Source organism: Onychostruthus taczanowskii, unplaced genomic scaffold (genome assembly GCF_017590055.1).
Source record: "Onychostruthus taczanowskii isolate IOZ18803 unplaced genomic scaffold, ASM1759005v1 scaffold92, whole genome shotgun sequence".
NCBI lineage: Eukaryota > Metazoa > Chordata > Aves > Passeriformes > Passeridae > Onychostruthus > Onychostruthus taczanowskii.
In genome coordinates, this window is record NW_024507213.1 from 355,843 (window position 1) to 378,048 (window position 22,206).

Sequence of the window (22,206 nt, forward strand, 5' to 3'; positions counted from 1 at the left end):
GTCCAGAAGTGCCCATGGTACTCTGGGTGCTTCGTAGTGTAACTGCCTTGTTCACTTTGTTCTGCTTCTTTCCAGCCACCCCTGTGGTCTGATTTGCTTCTTTTGGCAATGCTGAGCATTGGGATGGTGTTTTCATGGAACCTTTCCTGGGATCTTGCTCCTGAGTGGTGCTGCCAAACACAAAGTCCATCTTCCCACAGGTGAAGCTTGGAATGTTTTTCCTCACGTGTGTGCCTTTGCGTTGATGACAATTTATTCCTTCTGCCATCTTGCTCACCAGTAACTCAGGCCTGTTGAAGTTCTTAATAGTAGATTGTCATCATTTCTATCTCAAACAGTTTACAAACTTTGTCATCCTTTGTAATGGCTGTCCCAGTCCTCAACAGAATTCCTCGAGGAAGCCCTTTGCTGACTTTGTTTCATTCTAAGAACTGACAGATGGCCCAACATTTCAACTGTTTCCTAGCTTCTGATCAGAATTGTTTTCTTTTGTCTTTTTATTCATCTGTAGAGTGACACTTTTTTTTTAAGTCCTAGATGCTTAAGCATTTCCCTAAATATCTGTCAGAATCGCTGTGAAAACCATTTTTGTTGCAATCCAAACACCTGTTGACCCCTCTGAGAGCTCCTCTGGGTTTACAGGAGATGCCATCCTTGTACAAAAACCATCTGACTCTTCCCGAGTACATCGTGTTAATTCTGATGTCCACTAATCCTGTTCTCATTATAGCTTCTACTAATTGGTGTGATACAAGCATGAAATGTGTTGGCTCAGTAGATCTCCCTGGAAACTTCAAAATGAATTCTCAGTCCTGTCATCATCCCGTTCTCATGCTAATTTAGCAGCAATGGGACGTGGGTTTCCTGCCAGGAGTGGTGGCACAGCAAGTCCCAGCACGGGGGAATCTTCCCTGGCAGAGAGGAACTCTCCTGCCCACCATGCTGCTGGCACAGCCATGGAATTACGGGATGGTTTGGGTTGGAGGGGACCCTAAAGCCCATCCATCCCACCCCTGACATGGCAGGGACACCTCCACTGTCCCAGGCTGCTCCAGCCTGCCTTTGGACACTTCCAGGGATCCAGGGGCAGCCGCAGCTGCTCTGGGAGCTCCATCCCAGGCCTGCCCACCCTGCCGGGGAACAATTCCTAATTCCCAATATCCCACCTCACTCTCCTCTCACTGAAACCATTCCCCTTGTCCTGACACCACACATTGTTATAAATGATCTCTCTCTGTGAGGGGTTGCTGCCTTCTCCCCCAAACATTTCCCTCACCTCCACACATTCATCCTTGCCCACTTACTCCCTCCTAGAGGTGCTGCCTTCTTCCCAACACTTGCCCTTCTTTTCCTTCCCTTTCCTCAGGATGTGAGTAATACAGAATACACATTTTGTTCTGTGTTTCAGAGGCTGGGCAAAATACTGTCAGTAGAACACATTTGAAAACTCCATGAGTTAATGTGTCCTTGGATAGCATAAGCTGCTTTGATTTAGACTGCAATTTGCTGCTTTTCCTTCTGGGATTACTGAGGAGTTTTCAGTTGCTGCAGTGGTTGTTCTCTTTTGCTCAGTAATTTACTTGCATTTCAGGATGCACACAGGCTTCCAGATTCTGAAATGAAAATGTCTTCAGAAGTCAAGAACAATAAATATTTTTAGCTTGTCATGTCAAATTTTAATTAATCACCTCTGCCACCTTTTCCAGCATCAAAGGTTTGCAACACACCCTTGCAAACATCAGGCAGTGAATGTAAGCCTTAAATACATGGCAAATGATTAAGCTTCCTCATGCCTCACATTGAAGGTAGGCTTTTGGTAGGGCTCTTAATGTTTTGGTAGCAATCTTGGTACACAGACAAATTTTCCACCATTGTTTTTCATTTCTGATTTCCATTCTTATCAATATTGATGCCTGTAATTTTCTTTTTAACTTACTCTCAATGTCCTGGCTTGAACAGTTAAGCCAGGACTGCAATAAATTGGTGCAAAATCAGGAAATAGCCCCTGGCCAGATCATGGCACAACTAAGTTTTAAAATGACAATTTCACAGTACATTATTATAAATTAGTTTTATGTTTAGCAAGGAAATCTTAGGGAAGGGCAGACCACGGGAAGGTTATATTGCCACAGCACACACACCATCTGGAGGTTCACAGGACAATTTGGTGTCACCCTGGAGCTCTTTGGAACATGATTAACCTGTTGGCTGGCCCTGCTGATGGGAGGGTGGGATTCCAAAAGCACTGCTGGCACTTGCATCATTTCCCCAGTGTGAGCTTTGCCTCCTGGGCAGTGGAAGCTGATGGAATTCAGGAGGAGCTGAAGGCAGGGCTGGCAGGGGAGCTGCCAGGTGGCATTCCCTGGGGCAGCAGCTCCCCTGCCTGTGACAGGGCACCCTCATTCCTCTGGGTCCCTCAGGGCTTCACTCACAGGGTTGTTTGGGGCATCACCACTCATTGGCCCCAGTGGTCTGAAAAGCAGTATTTCTGTCACAGGGCATGTAGCATTTGGGTTAATATTTTTTTCCCCTATTTTTTGGGGGAGGTGGCCTTTGATTTTTTTTTTTTTTCTGGTGTTTTCTGTGTATTTTTTGTTTGTTTGTTTGCTGTGTTGTTGCACACTTTTTTTTTTTTTTTTTTTCCGGGGGTTTTCTTGTTTTTTTTTTTTTTTTTTTTTTTTTTTTTTTTTTTTTTTTTTTTTTTTTTTTTTTTTTTTTTTTGTTTTTTTTTTAAAACTGGCCAGATCATGGCACAACTAAGTTTTAAAATGACAATTTCACAGTACATTATTATAAATTAGTTTTATGTTTAGCAAGGAAATCTTAGGGAAGGGCAGACCACGGGAAGGTTATATTGCCACAGCACACACACCATCTGGAGGTTCACAGGACAATTTGGTGTCACCCTGGAGCTCTTTGGAACATGATTAACCTGTTGGCTGGCCCTGCTGATGGGAGGGTGGGATTCCAAAAGCACTGCTGGCACTTGCATCATTTCCCCAGTGTGAGCTTTGCCTCCTGGGCAGTGGAAGCTGATGGAATTCAGGAGGAGCTGAAGGCAGGGCTGGCAGGGGAGCTGCCAGGTGGCATTCCCTGGGGCAGCAGCTCCCCTGCCTGTGACAGGGCACCCTCATTCCTCTGGGTCCCTCAGGGCTTCACTCACAGGGTTGTTTGGGGCATCACCACTCATTGGCCCCAGTGGTCTGAAAAGCAGTATTTCTGTCACAGGGCATGTAGCATTTGGGTTAATATTTTTTTCCCCTATTTTCTGGGGGAGGTGGCCTTTGAATTTTTTTTTTTCTGGTGTTTTCTGTGTATTTTTTGTTTGTTTGTTTGCTGTGTTGTTGCGCACTTTTTTTTTTTTTTTGCCGGGAGTTTTTCTGATTGATTTTTTTTTTTTTTAGTCAGAACGGTGATTTTTGCCCTCTGAAGGGGAAATGTTGGAGCTGCAGAGGTTTTGCTGCCCTGTTTTGAGCGCTGCCATGCCTTGGGCAGTTGTGCAAGGGCAGAGCTGTGCTGTGAGCTGCTGGGCAGCCCAGCTCTGGTGCAGGATTTCTGCACCCCGAGTCTGAGCCTCGTCTCTGCAGCAGGCACCCATCAGTGCTCCTGATGTCCCTCACTCCTTCCTTGGCTGTCAGTCGTGCCTTCATACCCGTGCCAGGTACCTGAAGCTCTCCCTCCTCTTTTTTTCGCCAGCTTTACCTTCAAGAACTCAGCCAAAGGTGTTTTTGTGCAAATGAAGCCTTGCTGTGTCACTTGTGTGCACCTCAATACTGAAAAGACATCTTGAAATGAAATTACTTCATTTGTTTTATGTCAAAACACAGATTGTTCATATGACCCTCTGTGATTCCAGTGGTTTTCAGAATAAACAACAGAATTGTCTAGCTGAACTTGAAACACAAGTGTGTTCCTGATATCCAGCAGACGGGATAATGATGGTGATGAGGGTAGTTGATGTAAATATGTGCTACAGTGCTTAAATATTTACTGGTTTCCCTTGAGGAAAAGGATGGTGTGTCTGCAGAAGGGTGCTTTTTACCTGTACTGTGCTGCAGTGATGTGCAAGGTGAACTGTTTGGCATTGAATGGCAGTGCTAAAATTATACTGTCTTTGTGTAATTATATATACAGGCCCACTCACATACATCACTTATGGAGAATGTAATAGTGCATCACAGACACCATCTGATTTTCTTGTAGTAAATTATTTTTTTTAATGAGCAACATTTATTTTGAAAAGATAATTTAAAGATGACTTTGAGATTCTTTTTAGAGACATGTTATGGTATTTTTCTTGCACTTTTCTTCCTCTAGAATTGACTCTTTCTGGATAAATGAAGTGAGAGCTGATGCTGATGCTTGAATGCAATATGCCTGTTTGGGGGGCTGACAGATGTGGGTGATTGCATAAAAAATGCCTTCTGTAATTTAGCTATAGTTGCCGTTGGGTCTGGACCTGGTGTGGCTGCCCTCTAAGTTAGTTTAAATGCATGCATTTTCCTGGTCTAACTGTGTGTTTCTGGCGTGCCTGTCACCATGGTAACTGCACACCTCTGAGTTTAAATTCTGTGGCATGAGATCACTGCAAGTCTTGCTTTACAGAGGTCTGAGTTGCTGCACTTCAGAAGTAGGGAGGACTCTGACATTGTCTCTCCCTTTAACTTGAATCCCCACACAATGGGATTACATCCAGTGCTTGTCTGCACTTGTGTCTTTATTCTAATTTTATATGTAACAGCTTTATGAAACGCAAATAACTTGTTACATAATATGCAGTGCTGAACAGTGTGATTTATCTTTAAATATGCTTTTTAAAATAGACTATTCCACTCTATAAACAGAGCACATTTGTGTGTAATCTTGCTGCACTTTTCACTGTGCTGGAGGTTATTTTCAACTGCACTGTATTGTTGTAAAAGTTTTTATCTTTCACTGCTATGGAGAATCCTATGGACCTGATTAAATGGGTTTTTCCTCTCTATTCATGGTATTCAGGTTTAAGTGATATGCTCAGTTGAAACACCACAGGTTATAAGATTGTCCTTGTACTCATTTATTATTCCTCATTTGGGCTCTGGAGCTGTTTAGTTTCTGAAACCTAACAGGTCTGAGCCTGAACTTCCTTTAGTTAAAGCCTCTTAAATATGAATACTGCTTCTGATTTGGCCTAATTTCTGTTGTGATTGTCTGTAATCCTGCAGTTCTGGTGCTCTTCTGCATGAAGAGTGCATTTTATATGCAGAGTGATGTATAACAAACTAATACAATGCACAAGTGAATAATTTCTCCTCCTGGAATGCCTTTTTTTGTGCTCACGTTACCCAAAAGGAAGCAGAGTGTAGGAGTGCTCAAGTTTGTCTGTTGGAGCCCAGACAGGAATTTCTGTTCCCTGAGCACAGGTGTGGAGGTGGACGAGGCTGGAGGAGCTCTGGGCAGTGAGGACAGTGGGGAGATCCAGAGAAGTTCAGTCAGAATTGGTCCTGAATGACCTCAGACCCAAACCCAGATGTTTTTATCACCCTCACTCATCCTCCTGCCTGTGAAACATCTGGATTTCTAAAGGGTGCATTTAGGGCACCTGTGGAAGTTAAAGGTGTGTTTAGGTAGAATATTTTTCTGACCTGTTTTCATCTGAGCTGGAAGAGGCCTGCTTGCTGCCTGGCTGTAAGCTGGTACACAAGCTGTGCAAAATAAGGTTATACATATCCCTGTGAAATGGGAGCTAAAGTGTCTCTCCCCTCCCCACCAGCTAAATCTTTTTATGCTGCATTCTGACACAAAAACCTCCTTGAAAGTTCTGTGGAACACACCAGGGCAGTGCCCTTCGTGCAAGAAATGCCAGATTTTTGGGTGAATAGCATTTTGTTGTGAAAACAAAAGGTAGCTGCCATACAGTTATGGGTGAGGCTTCTTGAGAGAGGGGGAAACATGTTTAGGGAGTGTGATGGATGAGAAGGGTCCCTGTTCTTCTGGGAAGGTGGGGAGTAAGCTGGAGCCTGTGCACAGTCTGCATTTTTGGGATTTGGGAGGAGGAGGTGGTGGTTCCAGGCTTGGGTCCCCACGCTGGCTTGTGAGGGAACTTTTAGGTTAAAAAATGTGTGAGAGAACTGAAGGCACCCCACTGTAGTTCTGTTATTGTGCTTGGCTTATGAGCTCTTTAGGGAATTGCATTTTGTTGTCTTGGATGTGGAAGTTTAAGAACAATAACTTAGCAATAAGTACATGAAAGCTATTACCTTGATACACAGGGGAATTTTTTTCAGGGTAGTTTTAACTTCAATCCATGTTCCAAGACTAAAACTTAAAACACATCTTCCTTGGGCTGGCAGCACATTGAGCTGAGTATAGAAAAGTTTTCTGGTGCTTTTTATTTGCTGGGTGGGACTTTTTTTGTGTTTTGTATTTTTTGTTTGGTTGTTTTTTTGTTTATTTTTAAAATTTTAGGTGTCAAATGTACAAATTTCTGAACCTTTTTTTCCTTTGTTCTAATTTGCAGCATTACTTTACTGTTCTCTTTGGCCATGAGGGGCAGAAGCCACTGGAGCTGCGTTGTGAGGATGAGGTTGATGGAGATGAGTGGGTAGAAGCTATTCACCAAGCAAGGTATGAAACTCAATTTGTGACCCTCTGATCCATTTTATTACAGATAAATGGATAATACTTTGAGAACCTAAACCCACCTTCCAAACAGAAAGAAATGATTACATTATTAGTTGGGTGTTGTTTGCAATTCGTGAGTACCTTATAGGAAAAAAACACCTTTAACATTCAATGCTTATTTCACTTGCTTTTATCTTTCATAAGCAACTGTGCTGCAGTTGAAATTAGTTCAGAAAAAATAGTGTTTCATTAGAAAGAAGCCCTAGGATTAGTGTTCTGTTAGAGACAAGTGTGTCACGTGAACGAGGAAATTAATGATATGACAGATGAATAAATGACTTTTTCCTTAAAAACTCTTACAGAGAAATAAATGTAAGAAAGAGGAGTCAGGCCATTAAGATAATGAAGTGTGACAAATAAAATTTTGACTTCAAAACTGCAATTCTGAACCACAGTTTTGTGAAAAGGGATGTGGTAGGACCTTGAGCCATGCATTAGTCTGTGCCTGAGGGGAGGCCTGTGTGGCAAGTGGCCACGGTTTAGGTGCAATCTAAATTAAAGAAATCTCACTGAAGGCCTGAGGAATGCAGGAGGTGTGAGAAACCATGCTCGCTCTTCAGAAAGTTTAGAAGTTTAATAAGGGATAAAGGGGATAAAATCTAGTGTTGGGGTGCTTGGCTATTTGCCAAAAGAACACCATTAACCTAAATCATGCTCTCTATATACTGTTACATTACAGGGGGTGCATGCATATTCATAAGAGTTTGAGTTGAATATGTATATATTCAAACATTCCTTTGGGTTTAGATGTTCTTTTGCTTGAGTTTAACCTTTGACTTGTCTGCATGCCATCTTGTAAATTAAACCAATATATTTTATTTCTTCTTGTGGTTCCATCATGTTGTTTTTACACTCCCTGGTAACGAGGAGTCAGTAAATTGGGTTCTGGTTTTTGTCACTCTTATTTTACCACTCAGTCTGCAAATGCTAGGAACCACATAATTATCTTACACCATTCAGTTAGTTAGTTACAGCATGTTAACATCAGACAGTCTCTATTTTAATATTATGCTACACCCTAAGAAACAAGATATTTCTCAAATTATTATTTACTATTTATAAAAACTATGCCATGCATACATAAACTGACAGATCATACTATACCAAAAAGCAGTTAAAAGGAATTACGAATTGTACTATATCAGGATCTTTATGATCAATAATAACTTGCAAAACAAAAGCTAATAGATAAATGTGAGAGCCAATAACTGCATTTGCCATCTATAACAGGAGGGAAAGCTGCTGCTGAAATGCACTTTCTGCAGCCTCCTCCCATCCACACTCACCTCAGCTAATCTGCAGTGCCATGGTAACGCACAAGGAGCCAGGCAGCTCCTGAATTGCTTAGGACACGAGCCATGTAAACAGAAGTGATTCTGCTTCAGAACTAAAATTGAACATGAGCAGCTCGTAGTTTTTAATTTAGAGCTTGTGAAGTGAGGCCCTGGGGCTGTAGGCCTTGCGCTGCCTGGGCAGCCAGCGTTGGGATCTGTGTCCTCCTCTTGGGCTGGTGATGCCTGGAGAGGCTGCCTAGAACACAGGTTAGACAGTGTTAAAGGAATAAAGTGGAGATTTATTAAAAGGCCTCAAAGGATGCACCTTGGGCAGCACAAAAGTCTGGCCAAGGCTCCACCCAAGGTGCACCCAAGATGGACTCTGAGTCACGAGTTCTCACACTTTTATAAGTTTTGGTCCATTTCCACACTGGGTTCATTGTTCAGTTCCAGCTCAGCTGATGCAGTCCCACCCTCCCAAGTTGCTCTCCTCCATCCCCTGCTGTTTGCACTTTTGGGGCTGAAGCTGCAGCAGTGTCCTTGGTTCTGGGGCTGGCAAAGGATTGTTCTGTGTGCCTGAGCTGTGAGGAGAGCTGCTGACACTTTACATGACGTTCAGAGTTACATACTAATGCAGCACAGAAAATATGGAAAATATGAAAGATAAAACCGAAGGTATGGCTGGTGCCAGCTGAGTGTAGCCCTGTCCTCTCCCAGGACAGCCCTGCAGGGTGGGCAGTGGTGCAGCTCTGGGTGACCACAATCACCCTGTGCCCTGGGGGTCCCTGGGCTGCTGCATTGCTTGTCCTGGTATGGGACAGGCTCTGCTGTGCAGTGCTTGATGCCTTGGAGTGGCTGCCTGGAGCAGAGGTTAGACAAGAGTAATAGAATAAAGTGGGTATTTATTAAAGGCCTTCAATAGGTGCAGCTTGGGCAGTCTGGAGCCTCCCACAGGCCACACCCAAGATGGACAATGGTCACGAGTTTTTCAGGCAATTTTAAGTTTGGTCAACTTACATTTCAGGGGTTAATCCTCCAGTTCCACCTCCAGGTAATGAATCATTTCCCCCCAGTTTGCTCTCCCCAATTCACTTTTGTTTATACTTCAGGGCCTGAGGCTGTAGGGTGCCCTGGAGTTTCAGGCCCAGAGGGATTGTGTTGTCTGACCCAAATGTGAAGACAGGAACTAACGCTGTATTTGGACTTCAGAGTTATCTACTAATGCAGCACAGGATCTGAAAAACATAAAAGCTGAATCAAGGCATCCTACTTGTGAGTGAGGAAGGGAGCAGGGCTTTTTGCCTCGTGCTCATGGGCATCCAGGGACATCAGCATCCTGGGCTTCCCTCTCTGCAGCAACTGTTTGGTTTTGCCACAAGCTTTCCCTGCCAGGAGGAGACACACAGGGGAGATTTGGGCTCTTCTTCCAAGGACTGGGACTGGAGGAGAGGGAACGGCCTCAGGCTGGGCCAGGGCAGGCTCAGGGTGGGCACAGCAGGAATTTCCCTATGGAAAGGGGGCTCAGGGACTGCCTTGGCACTGCCCAGGGGGGTCTGGAGTGCCCATCCCTGGAGGTGGCACCTGGAGGTGGCACCCAGAGCCCTGGGCTGGGGACAAGGTGGGGAACTGGGCACAGCTGGGACTGGATGGGCTGGGGTGCATTTTCCACCCTCAGTGATCCTGGGATTCCTACCCATTGCCTGGTGTAAAAGGCACATAAGCAAGAAGAGCTCCATAACATGAGGTAAATTTTTTTGTCCTTTTAGTTCAGTCTGTAAATATGCCGCACGTGAATTTTCAAGGTAAAAACTGACACGAAATGAAGGCAATGGTGAACAATGCACAGCTGAAAATATTGAGAATTTGCAGAGAAGTTGGTTGTGACATTCAGGGTCAGGGTGGCTGGCTTTTGTCTCCACCAGGGAGTTGTAATTGCAGGTTGTACAGGACAGGTGGGTCTCTGAGATAACTAAGATCAGTATTTTTATCTCCACCCCTTTTGCTATTTGTCTGTTTCCATCTTATTTGATAGAAACAAAAGAAACATATTACCTCCTGATGATATGGAACTGTGGGCATCTCTGTGAGGAACAGTCTCAAGGTCCTATGCCATTTGGGGGATTTTCTTCATCACTGTTTCTGCATAGGTATCTAAATTTCCTTGGGCAAGTTTCCCAGGGATACAGACACTGCTTTCTTATGTTTTCTCGCACAAAATTACAACAAATGACCAGAAAAAAAATAATTGTAAAACTTCGTTGGTAAGCATGGAGTGTCCTTCCCTATTGTGGCTTACCTCCTTGCTCTAATGATTTTCTACTTCACTGGAAGCTGCTTTTGTTTGCTTTGCATTGTGTCGAGCAGAACAGCCAGGAGTTTCTAATTAGTTACTAAACCATTGGGTCTTTTGCTGAAGATACATAAACAGAGGATAAAGTAATAGTTTTTGAGTATTGTCTAAGACTTTTCTTGCCAGCTTAATTGAACAAAAGAGCACAGATTGTCTTTAGGGATTGAATTTTGCCTCCAGCATGATCTAGACCTTTTCCCTTAAGTTTATCTGTGTTTTTGACAAATGGGAGAAGTTTTGGCAGCTTCTGAAGTGCCACTGTTGATTTGAGCCTAGCCTAAGGTTTTTTTTTAGGAATTGATGAATGGCATTTTATGTAGCACTTTAAAGATGCTTTTTTGTACTATCTCAGGTGTCTTAGTTACAAATTGTAGGAGGCATTGAGAAGACTGCCACTACTCTTATATTGAAAAGAGACCTGGGAACATCATGTTCCTTGTGAATATGCTGGCATTTGAGACAGGGAAGTATTTAATTGCTTTCCAGAGGGTCACAGCCTCATGAGGAGCTGCAGTAATCCCTGTGTTAGCTGAGACAATGCAATTGAGGTAGTTGAAGCTTTTGTTTTCTTAGATTGACATACAGAAAATCTAATTTTGGACTGCTTATCATTATTTTTTTCCCCCATCACATATTTGTAGCCATCCACATTTCTTCCACCTCTAATTTACTTTGTCAGTTATAAACAGAGTGTTGAAAAAAGGCTGCTCCAATCTCACTGCACCCCATGGCCCACTCTGGGTAAATAAGAATTTTATTTGGATGCCAGTACCTAACTAAAGAATCTTTTCTTCTGTGATGTTGCTGTCCACAGAGCCCTCTCCTCACATGGGGGATTGTTTGGCTTTTGAGCAGGAAGAGGGATATTTAATCCAGTATATTTCACTGGAACCTCATTATCAGTTCCACACCTGTACTAAGTTTTCTCCCCCTTCCATTTTATTTGAATTGTCACTATTTTGGTTTCTCATTAATATCCAGGGTGGCAGAGCATGGTTTGCTCCTCCTGAGCTACATTTTTGGGAAGGAGGATTTATTCCTGGTAAATCCTAATTCCTCTGTCAGTGACTGCATTGGGAAGTCCTGTTTTTGGCTTTCTTCCAGAACTGGTTCTCTTATGAAGAAATCTCTTTCACCCTCAATACAATGAGGTGTACTTATCACTCTCTCTTACAAAATCTTCTATATTATGAGGATTTTTTGCATTTAGCTCAAAAACTCTTATGTTATTTTTTTTTTTTATATATATATGAATGCAGTATTAATATGATTTATTGGACTTTTCTGCTTCAGCTTATTCCAAAGTCTTAATTTTACCACCTATGGGAATAAAAACCCTCCTTTCATGCAGGCACAAGTGTGAACATAATTGGGAAACTGATTTGAAAAGGAAATATGCTTTTTTAATTTATTGCCAGCTTAGTTGTAATCAGTCTCATTCCTCTAGGTCTGCTCACTGCACAAGTGATGTGGGAGAAGAGCTGGGAGGAAAATGGAATAATTCTTTTGCCTGGGTCACTGTTTAAGGGGTACAAGGAACTACTGCCCTCTAACTGGCAATTTAAAATTAAAAACAAACAGAAGCAGAAGGGCTTTCTCTCAGATTTGCAGGCACACCTTGCTGTGTATTTCACACAGTATTTTGCAGGGGGTTGTAATCTCAGTGTGGCAGCCCAGAGCTGTCCTGTGCTGATTCCTTGCTGTCAGTGAGGCTGTGTTAGCTGAGGCCTGGTGCTTTAATGACCAGAATTTTGTGGTTTCTGGTGGGCTGGGAGTGAGGCAGAGAGGAGCACCCAGTGTGAGCCCCCCAAAAATCACTGAGCTGTGCAGGCTGTCCTGGACCTCCATCCACGTGATGCCTTGGAGTGGCTGCCTAGAACAAAGACTTGACAAGATTAAGAGAATAAAGTGGGCATTTATTAAATGCCCACTTATTCTGACAGCTTGGGCTGTCAGAAGCCTCCCACAGGCCGCACCCAAGATGGACAATGGTCATGAGTTTTTCACACACTTATAAGTTTGGTCCATTTACATATCAGGGATTAGTCCTCCAATTGCAGCTTCAGGTAATGAAGTCATTTACCCCCAGTTTGCTCCCCCCAATTCACTTTTGTTTATACTTTCAGGGCCTGAGGCTGTAGGGTGTCCTTGAGTTTCAGGCCCAGAAGGATTGTGTTGTCTGACCCAAGCTACTAACTTATACAGTAGCTAACACTGTACATGGAGTTTAGAGCTATACCCTAAAGCAGCACAGGATTTGAAAACTATAAAAGCTGAAATCCCAGAGGCATCTCCCTGCAAGTGCCCGTGCTGCTCTCAGCTCCAGCTGGGCACACAAAGGCCTGCAGAGCCATCTCAGCCAGCCACCCGAACCCATGGTGTTCCCAAAGCTGCTTCTGTTTGCTTTGCATTGTGTCAAGCAGAACAGCCTGGAGTTCCTAATTAGTCACTAAACCGCTGGGTTTAGTAAAGTTTGGTTTAGTTTAGTTTAAGCTGTTTCCAGCAGCCAAATCACAAGTCCGGTCCAGCCCAGCCTTGGCGTGTCCCCCGCGCTTGGCTGGCCTGGCTGGGCCATGGCTGGTGGTCACACACCTGGGCCAGGCTCACACCTCCCACCTGTCCTGCGTGCCACTGGAGCTGCAGGGACCTGTGGCCTCTTGGTCCCAGCTCCAGAAAGTGGCACTGATAGCTGCAGGGATGCACACACGGAGTCCTCTCACCAAGGAGAGGAATGAGAGGTGGATTTGGTGAGAAGGCAGGATGGGTAGTGGTGGTGATGTGCAGATTATGGCCAGACAAGTGTATTGATCACTCTGGTTACCTGTGATCTTTTATCCCCTTTTGTGCCCTAATCTCTGTGTTTTCCAAAGCTTGCTGCTCCTCAAACCTATTCCATGCCTCCCTTTCCCTGCCTTTTGTTCCTGCACTTCCATAACAAGCCTTGTGCAGCCCCAAAATGCTCTTCCCTGTAAGCCCATTAGAAGTTTCACACCCCTGTGGCTGGTGGCTACTCTCAGCCTGAGAGGAGACATGGAGATGCCTTCCACGGATTCTGGGCACACCTCATGGCAGCTTTTCATGAGCTTTCCTCTGTAAGGGGGCTCCTGAAAAGAGCTGCAGGGATGCACACATGGAGTCCTCTCACCAAGGAGAGGAGTGAGAGGTGGATTTGTGAGAAGGCAGGATGGGTAGTGGTGGTGATGTGCAGATTATGGCCAGACAAGTGTATTGATCACTCTGGTTACCTGTGATCTTTTATCCCCTTTTGTGCCCTAATCTCTGTGTTTTCCAAAGCTTGCTGCTCCTCAAACCTATTCCATGCCTCCCTTTCCCTGCCTTTTGTTCCTGCACTTCCATAACAAGCCTTGTGCAGCCCCAAAATGCTCTTCCCTGTAAGCCCATTAGAAGTTTCACACCCCTGTGGTTGAGAGGCTACTCTCAGCCTGAGAGGAGACATGGAGATGCCTTCCACGGATTCTGGGCACACCTCATGGCAGCTTTTCATGAGCTTTCCTCTGTAAGGGGCTCCTGAAAAAGGTTATACATGGACAGATAGCAAGAGGATGAGGAGGAATGGTTTTAAACTAAAAGAGCACGTTAAATTGATATTATGAGGGAATTGTTCCCTGTGAGGGTGGGCAGGCCCTGGCACAGGGTGCCCAGGGCGGCTGGGGCTGCCCCTGGATCCCTGGCAGTGCCCAAGGCCAGGCTGGACAGGGCTGGGAGCACCTGGGACAGTGGCAGGTGTCCCTGCCATGGCTGGGGTAGCAGTGGCTGATCTTTAATGTCCCATCAACCCATCCCATGCCACAAATCTGTGATTCATGGCTGCTCATGCTTTGAGTTCTGTCTCACTTTTGCACAGTGAGCTGGGGTACCATTCTCCTCCAGTTTGCTTTTGGATGAATTCCTGTGGTCAGTTTTTCCTGGCTGGAGTGCCAGGACAATGGGAACAGCTGGTTTAGGTGTGAGGTGTGAGTCTGGTGGGTGACACACTGGCTGGTGAGAGGTGTTTTGAGCACAGTCTCCATCCCACACAACAGGCCTTCCCTCCCTGCACACCCTGCTCCTGAGTGAGCCATTCCCTATGGACATGATTTGAGTACTTTAGCTGTTGGGTCCACTTTTCCTGTCCTCCTTTTTCTGTCTCCCAGCTCATATTTCCCCCTCTTAGTTAAAAGGCAGTAGAAACCATTTGGGGCGTGGAGTTCTTGTGGTGCCCTGTGGCTGTGTCTGGCACAGGGATCCCTCAGAACCCTGGATCACACCTCAAGGCACCTCACTTGGAATTGAATTGGTTATGTTCTAGTGCAACTTTTACTGTTCCCATCCCTGCTGTGGCCATGACTGTGCCATCAGGTTTTAAAACCTGTCTGGAGGCTCCTTCTCCTCTGTTGAGGAATCCTGCAGCTGCTGGAGGCAGATGTGGGGACAGATGCAGGCAATTTCTTCTGCCTTCAGACAGCCAGAGCCTGGTTTTCATAAGGAGTGAGTTAGGCTGTGCATTTTGCTTTTCAAGAGGGTGGTTTGATGTGGCCAGACCAAATGCCTGCTTCTCCCAGCAGACTGAGCAGCTTCAGTGCAACTAGCATGGGCTGCTCCAATGAGCCATCACTCTGGTCTCATTTTGGGACAAGATTCAAAAGCTTTCAGCACTACTGGAACTTCTATCCTGGCTTGCTGTCAGAGGCTATGGTTCAGCTTTCTCCAGTTTTCCTAGGTTTTCTGAGCATGCCAGACTAAATGGTGCAGCACTTTTTATCAGGGTTTTATTAATTTCTTCCTCTCTCCTTGTGGTGGGTGATGGTCAGTCTGAGGTTCTTGAAATACCTGGTTTGAGCCCTGTTCCTACAGTAGACAGGTTCAGCCTCAGCTTTCAGGATGTTTTAGACATTACAGAATTGCTTCCCTCAATAAAATATTAATAAAAATCTGTATAAGCTGTGGTTTGCAGCAGTTGTTTCTTTCTATTAAACGACACCCGAGACAAAAAACCAGACCTAGACTGGCTGCCCACAAGTTGTTTTGTATATTTTTCTGTGTTGCTTTGACATCTGAACATTTTGGTACAATTTTCTCTGACAGGGATTTTTTATACATGTGTGCTCATGTCAGTATTGATACCCTGTCCTCTTGAAAGGCTACTGGGATTACTCTGCATATTCAGATTAACACATTTGGACATGGTGGTCTCTACTCAAGCATGCAGAGAGATGGATGGAAGGGGCTGTTGGAAGAATGTGAAGTTTATTCCAAAAGCCTCTAATTTTTCCTTTCCCGGCAGTAGTTTTGAGAAGGAAAATGGATTTAGCCTATTATAAGTTAGTGTAGGTGTACACAGGCTTTTCTAATTAACTCTTCTTCGTACTGCTAATTATGGGAGTGAAGGAGATGTTGTTTGGTTTCCAGGATGAGTCTGACATTTTAGACAGCCAAAGCCCCCCAATAAATTGCTCTAAGAGCATCTCAATAGAACAAAAACTTCAGTTTTCCAGAGGAAAGTTTCTTGTTCCCCAGTAAGGCAAAGCTGTCCAGCTTAATGCATTTAAAGAACCCAAGAAATACACACAAATTTCTTCCCCTAAAGGAAGTGAAAGAGAAGCACTGTATGCAACAATATCTTGGGTCCTACATCTGCAGTTCATCCTTTGTGAGCAGTTCATCCTGTATCCTACTATTGTCCTTCTATTTTTCTCAGTTTGAATTAAATTGAAGTGAAACCCCTCAAAATATATTGAAAACAATTGGTAGCAAAACTTCTGGAACATTTTGAAAAGGATGAATAGAAAAAGATAGTGTTTCACCTGTCTGGATTTGGTTTTAGGTAGGAAAGAGTATTTATGTTAAATTTAAATAAAAGCATTTTATTACACATGTTACATATATTTTGATCATGATAACATTGTAAAACAATTTATGCTACCTCAGACATGATTAGTGCTTTTGATTCAGACAATTTTTAGAATGTACAAATGCCTTTTTAGGGTGCAAAGAGGTGAAGTACTCTGGTTTCTGAAAAAAACCTCCAGAATTCTTGCAAAACAACAAAAAAAAATTGAAAAATTTTGAAGAACTTATCTCATACTACACTGCTTTTTCTTGCACAGCTGAGTGATAAGTGAATTGCTTCAGGACAGATTTATTTATGCATGTTTTTTACTTCTTGGAAGAGATGCCATGACCTTCCTTTTTCCAGTGTATTGTTTACTACTGCAGTAATCAAAATATAACAGCACATGTAATAGAATTAAATTCACTTCTTATTCTTTTTATAATCTGTACAAGGGGGAAAAATTTTACTTTATGACAGCTGTGGGAACTTACTCTAATTGTTTTAAATCCAAGCTTGTTTTCCAGGTTAGGTGTTGAATTCAACAGCTGTGGCTAATATTGGCCCCCTCCAGTGTGGAAGAGCACTAACACTGACTGAAATATAAGTAAATATTTACAGAAAAAAACACATTGTAGAGGATGTACATTACTGAAATTTTAGGAACCTCACAGTATTTAATAGCAAATATTAATTTTTTTATGAGTGCTATAACAAGCAGGAAGAATTTTAAAAGGAAAAGATTTGCCATCCCAAAGTTCCTTTTGTTAAATGCTGTGCTCAAACTCAGTAATGGAAAATGTTGTGATATCAAACAGTGAGGGATCCCTTGTCAATGATTTAGGGCCTCCATTCTGCTGTGTTTTGTTGGCTCTTTATCTTGTAAATTTATGTAATTCTCAGAGGAACAACCTTCCTAAAACCCAGGGTAAGAGGCAGCAAAGTGTCTGGATTTTGCTGCTTCAGTGTCAGTCTGATGAAGATTCTGCACAGGGAGAAACTGATTTCTCCTCTGCCTAACACTGGGAAGCATTTCTGATGTGGTGCTCTAATTTTGGCATCTGATTACACTAGGGATATTGTCCCTTTGCAGAGAAAAGCTGCCCAAGAGCTAAAGGAAAGACTGGTACCGTGGTTCCTGATACTGACTGGATTAAAGGCATTTATTTCAGTAATCTTAAAAAGGCCTAAAAAATAAAACATGTGTTAGCACACTAAAGTGACAGTTTTGATGGGAATTCTTCCATAAATTGATCTGGCAGATGGAGAGAAATAGTTCTGATGAAGTGCTACATGCTCCTTCAAGTCTTCCCAAAAGATGGGAAAAAAATCAAGACCTTAAAATAAATAAAACAAACTGAGTTTACTGAGTTCTTTGGCTTAGCATGAGTATTAGAAGCTCATAAAAAGTGCAGTTATCTTGCCCTCAGCAGCTGAATACTGTGCACCTGGGTACTGCTACACCTGTGTCTAAAAAAGGATATTAAACTGTTTCAATGCGGATGATTTGGTGGTTATGATTTGGCTGGTTTATGATCAAGCTGCTTTATAACATTATAACTTAAGCCAAACGAGCATGTCTTTGCAAGTTTATTGCCTCTGGGGCTGTGTTATCTGTCCAAGTCCCATGAGGGGTTTTGATGCCTTGAGAGGACATCTAGAAGAGAGGCTAGGCAGAATAAAGAAATAAAGTAGAAGTTTATTAAAAATGTATTAGTTTAGAAAAGGATTGTTTTGTCTAAGTAAATTGTGAGGAGATATAACACTTTATAGGAAGTTCAGAGTTATATACTGATGCAGTACAGCATCAGTATGATGTGAAAACTAAATCTTAAGGCATTATTCCCCTCCTTGTCAAGCCTCTACCTTGTCAAGTCTCTATTCTAAATATCTACTAAGAGTATGTATTTAACAATAGATACATATCTAACAAAGTAAATATCTAACAATAGTATATGTCTAACAATAGTAAATTTCTAACTGTAGTTAGATCTATAACAGTAGTAAATAACTAATGACAGGAAATATATAACAATAATAAATATCTAACAGTAGTAATGTTTTGCACAGTTGGCTATCGTGCCAACTGTGCAAAACATTACTATTATGAACAGTTCTTTAGGCACAGAAGGGGAATCATTTAAAACATCTTTTCACCTGAAGCAGTGTCTGTTTTTACACTTCCTTCAGAAGCAGAAGCCTTCTTAAACTAAAAATACTAAAACCCAGCATCTGGCTGTTTTTAGTGACCTGATCTTTCTCTGGCAGCTACTCGGACATCCTGATTGAGCGGGAGGTGCTGATGCAGAAGTACATCCACCTGGTGCAGATCGTGGAGACCGAGAAGGTGGCGGCCAACCAGCTCCGGCACCAGCTGGAGGACCAGGACACAGAGATCGAGAGGCTCAAGAAGTAGTAATGTTTTCCACAGTTGGCTATCATGCCAAGAACAATAATGATTATTATGAACAGTTCTTTAGGCACAGAAGAGGAATCATTTAAAACATCTTTTCACCTGAAGCAGTGTCTGTTTTTACACTTCCTTCAGAAGCAGAAGCCTTCTTAAACTAAAAATACTAAAACCCAGCATCTGGCTGTTTTTAGTGACCTGATCTTTCTCTGGCAGCTACTCGGACATCCTGATTGAGCGGGAGGTGCTGATGCAGAAGTACATCCACCTGGTGCAGATCGTGGAGACCGAGAAGGTGGCGGCCAACCAGCTCCGGCACCAGCTGGAGGACCAGGACACGGAGATCGAGAGGCTCAAGTCGGAGGTGAGGGCCAGCCCCACCAGGCTGGAGCCTTCTGCTGGGTGCGTGGCTGTGGGGATGCCTTGGGAGGCTCCTAGAGCAGGGCTAGACAGAGTTAAAGGAAAAAAGTAGGGTTTATTGAAAGGCCTTCAAAGGATGCACCTTGGGCAGTACAAGAGCCCAGCTGTGGCTCCCCTCCCGAGGTATAGCAGAATCAGGAGCCCCTGATGCAGGGAATGGTTGGCATCTCGCTCCATTGATTCAGAATGCTGAACAACTGCTTTATTAAAACTATGTTATATTATATTATACTATACTATATTGAAGACATACTACTCTAAAGAATACTAAAAACAAAATGCTACAGGAAAACCTGTGACTGTGTGAGACAGTCAGGACACAGCTTTGACCCAACAGGCCAATTAATATAAACAACCATCATCAGAATCCAGTTAAGAACTCCCTTCAGGTAAACAATGTCCCTAACACATTCCACATGTGCAAAAACAACAGGAGCAGAGAATAAAGATAAGAATTGTTTTCTCTTTCTCTGAGGTTCCTTGCTGCGATTCCCAGAAAATATCCTTGGGAAGTTGTGCCTGCCTGCTCTCTTCTATGAAGAGAGATGTGGCTACAAAGGTGCACCCAAGGTGGACCCAAGATGGACTCTGAGTCATGAGTTCTCACAGTTTTATAAGTTTTGGTCCATTTCCACACTGGGTTCATTGTTCGGTTCCAGCTCAGGTGGTGCAGTCCCACCCTCCCAGGTTGCTCTCCTCCATTCCCTGGTGGTGCAATCCCACCCTCCCAGGTTGCTCTCCTCCATTCCCTGTTGTTTGTACTTTTTGGGGCTGAAGCTGCAGCGGTGTCCTTGGTTCTGGGGCTGGAAAAGGATTGTTCTGTGTGCCTGAGCTGTGAGGAGAACTTGCTAATACTTTATATGAAGTTCAGAGTCCCACACTAATGCAGCACAGAGTCTGGAAAGTATGAAATCTCAAACTTTAGGCATCAGTGGTATTTAAAATTTCTGTAGTATTCTGTGAAAATGGCAGAACCCAGTGAGGTTAATATGTTACAGTCCCCCTGTGACTCCTTAGAATAATAATTTTTTTTGAAGTATTGGGGTGTGTTGGGCTGATTGGGTTACTTTTCCTGACATCCTGTCATCCTTTCATCCTGTTAAGATGACACACTGCTTTGCAGAGTGGATGCCACTGATTTCACTGTTTCCTCCCTGCCTTCAGGTTTGAGTTTGGCTGTGATGGTGTTAAGGACTGTCCCAGACTGCTCTGATTCCCTGGATGTTGTTAAAAACCTTGCTTCAGTCCCAGGCTGATAAAGCCCAAAAGGCACAGTTTGTTTTGGGGGCAGAACCTGCTGGTTCTGGGCCCCCCTTACAGCTGGACAGGGAACTGTGCTAGCCTGAAGTGCCCCAGTGCCTGTCCCCAGATGTTTGCTGGTCATTCTGTGCCCCTTCCACAGGCTGGGGGAAGGGGAAATTGTTGTTCTGGTAGTTCTCCAACCAAGAGTTTCCTTAACTCGAGGAAGCACTTAATGAGTGTTTGGTTTTGTCAGATTGTAGCACTGAATAAAACAAAGGAAAAAATGCGACCTTATCAAGGCAACCAGGAAGATGAAGATCCAGATATTAAAAAAATTAAGAAGGTAAACATGAGATCTTTTGTGCTTAAAGGGAGGAGGGTGGGATGAGGGGGTGTACTTCTGTTTTTTGGTCTAGTGTTTTTTGGGTTTTGTTTTTTTTTTTTTTTTTTTTTTTAAAGTATAGTCGAATAGCAAGTTTTCCGTTGCCCTGCCCCTACTTAAATCTCTTCAGTTACATGTATTGTAGTGCCACATTTAATCTTGTGATGTATTTGCATGAAATCCTTTATGGAACGTGTCTAGTTGCTGTCTTTTTCTGGAGTGTGCAGTTTAAGCCAGGGTCAGCACTGAGCTGGTAACTTGGTGTGAGTTTTCCTTTTTGTGTAAATTAACCAATGTTGCAGAAGCTGTGAATGCCCCTTTTAGTAGCAAGAGAGCTTTGAATCTGTATGCAATTCACTGTATTCTGTGTCTTGGTCATTTTGACAGTTGGGCCCCTTTTATTTAAAGTTTTTTTTTTCAGACTAAACTGATACCAGTGAAATTTTGCACTTCTCATTCAAGATGAATGATCTCCACATCAAGATCAGGGCACAGACATAATGAAATTTCCTGTGGCCAGATGTAGACCTCTTCTGTAATCTTTAATGCACTTGCAACTTCAATAAATATTGTGCTTAGTTAGATTTTTCCATGACACAGAGGTGCTTTTTAAGAATGCCAATAATCTGTCTTTTTGAATACCATGTTTGTTGCCTTGATGTCTGATACCAAGTAATGTATTGATAACAAGCTTTAAATACCCATACTAAGTATTATCTGTTCAAAATGGAAAGCAAACTGAGCTTAAAAAATCATTCAAGAATTCTGCCAATAGTGATATTGAGTCTGTGCTGGAATGTTTTACCTGGAGGTATTGCAGGATACCTTTGGGGTATAAAAGAAATGTTCTAGGGGGAGGAAGAAGGAACTGCACTTGTGCTGATGGGAAGGGGACAACACTCCAGTTTGCAGTGAAAGATTCCCTTCTATGTATGCCATGTTTTACAGCGTGTTTCCTGGCAACAATTATGACCCTTAACAAACAAAAATGTAAAATATATTTAATTACAGAACAATTATATATCAATAAGGGAACATTTTTACTTTTGAGCAAAAGCTTTTTATTTTGGAAGCTGTTTCTGCAGTGAAGAGCTTATCATAAGCCATGTAATATGTTTTTTTAACTTTCTTTTCCTGCGTGATCCCTTTTTAGGTTCAGAGCTTTATGCGGGGCTGGCTGTGCAGAAGAAAATGGAAAACCATTGTCCAAGACTATATTTGTTCTCCTCATGCAGAGAGCATGAGGAAGAGGAACCAGATAGTTTTCAACATGGTGGAGGCCGAGTCTGAGTACGTGCACCAGCTTTATGTCCTGGTGAACTGCTTCCTGCGGCCCCTGAGGATGGCAGCGAGCTCCAAGAAGCCTCCCATCAGCCACGACGACGTCAGCAGCATTTTCCTCAACAGGTATAGGGGATTTATTTGGGGTCTTTTGTGTTGGCTTGGTGTGGTTGAGCCAACGGGCGCTCCCGGAATGAGTGAAGAGAGGAGAATCTTGACTCCGTGTTTCAGAAGGCTGATTTATTATATTATGATATATATTATGTTATAAATGCTATACTAAAACTGTACTAAAAGAATAGAGAGAAAGGATCCATCAGGAGGCTAGGAAGGACAGGAGAGGAACGATACCAA

The 22,206-nt window shown here is 43.2% G+C and overlaps 1 protein-coding gene across 1 annotated transcript in view; it reads left to right on the forward strand.

Annotated features, from left to right (window-relative positions):
* RASGRF2 (Ras protein specific guanine nucleotide releasing factor 2) overlaps positions 1 to 22,206 on the forward strand; it is a 124,509-nt gene that overhangs the window by 32,920 nt on the left and 69,383 nt on the right. The window contains exons 2-5 of the mRNA XM_041426632.1: positions 6,500 to 6,606; positions 18,744 to 18,891; positions 20,443 to 20,532; positions 21,725 to 21,978. Coding sequence (XP_041282566.1) covers positions 6,500 to 6,606; positions 18,744 to 18,891; positions 20,443 to 20,532; positions 21,725 to 21,978 — 599 coding nt within the window. The remainder of the gene's footprint in view (positions 1 to 6,499; positions 6,607 to 18,743; positions 18,892 to 20,442; positions 20,533 to 21,724; positions 21,979 to 22,206) is intronic.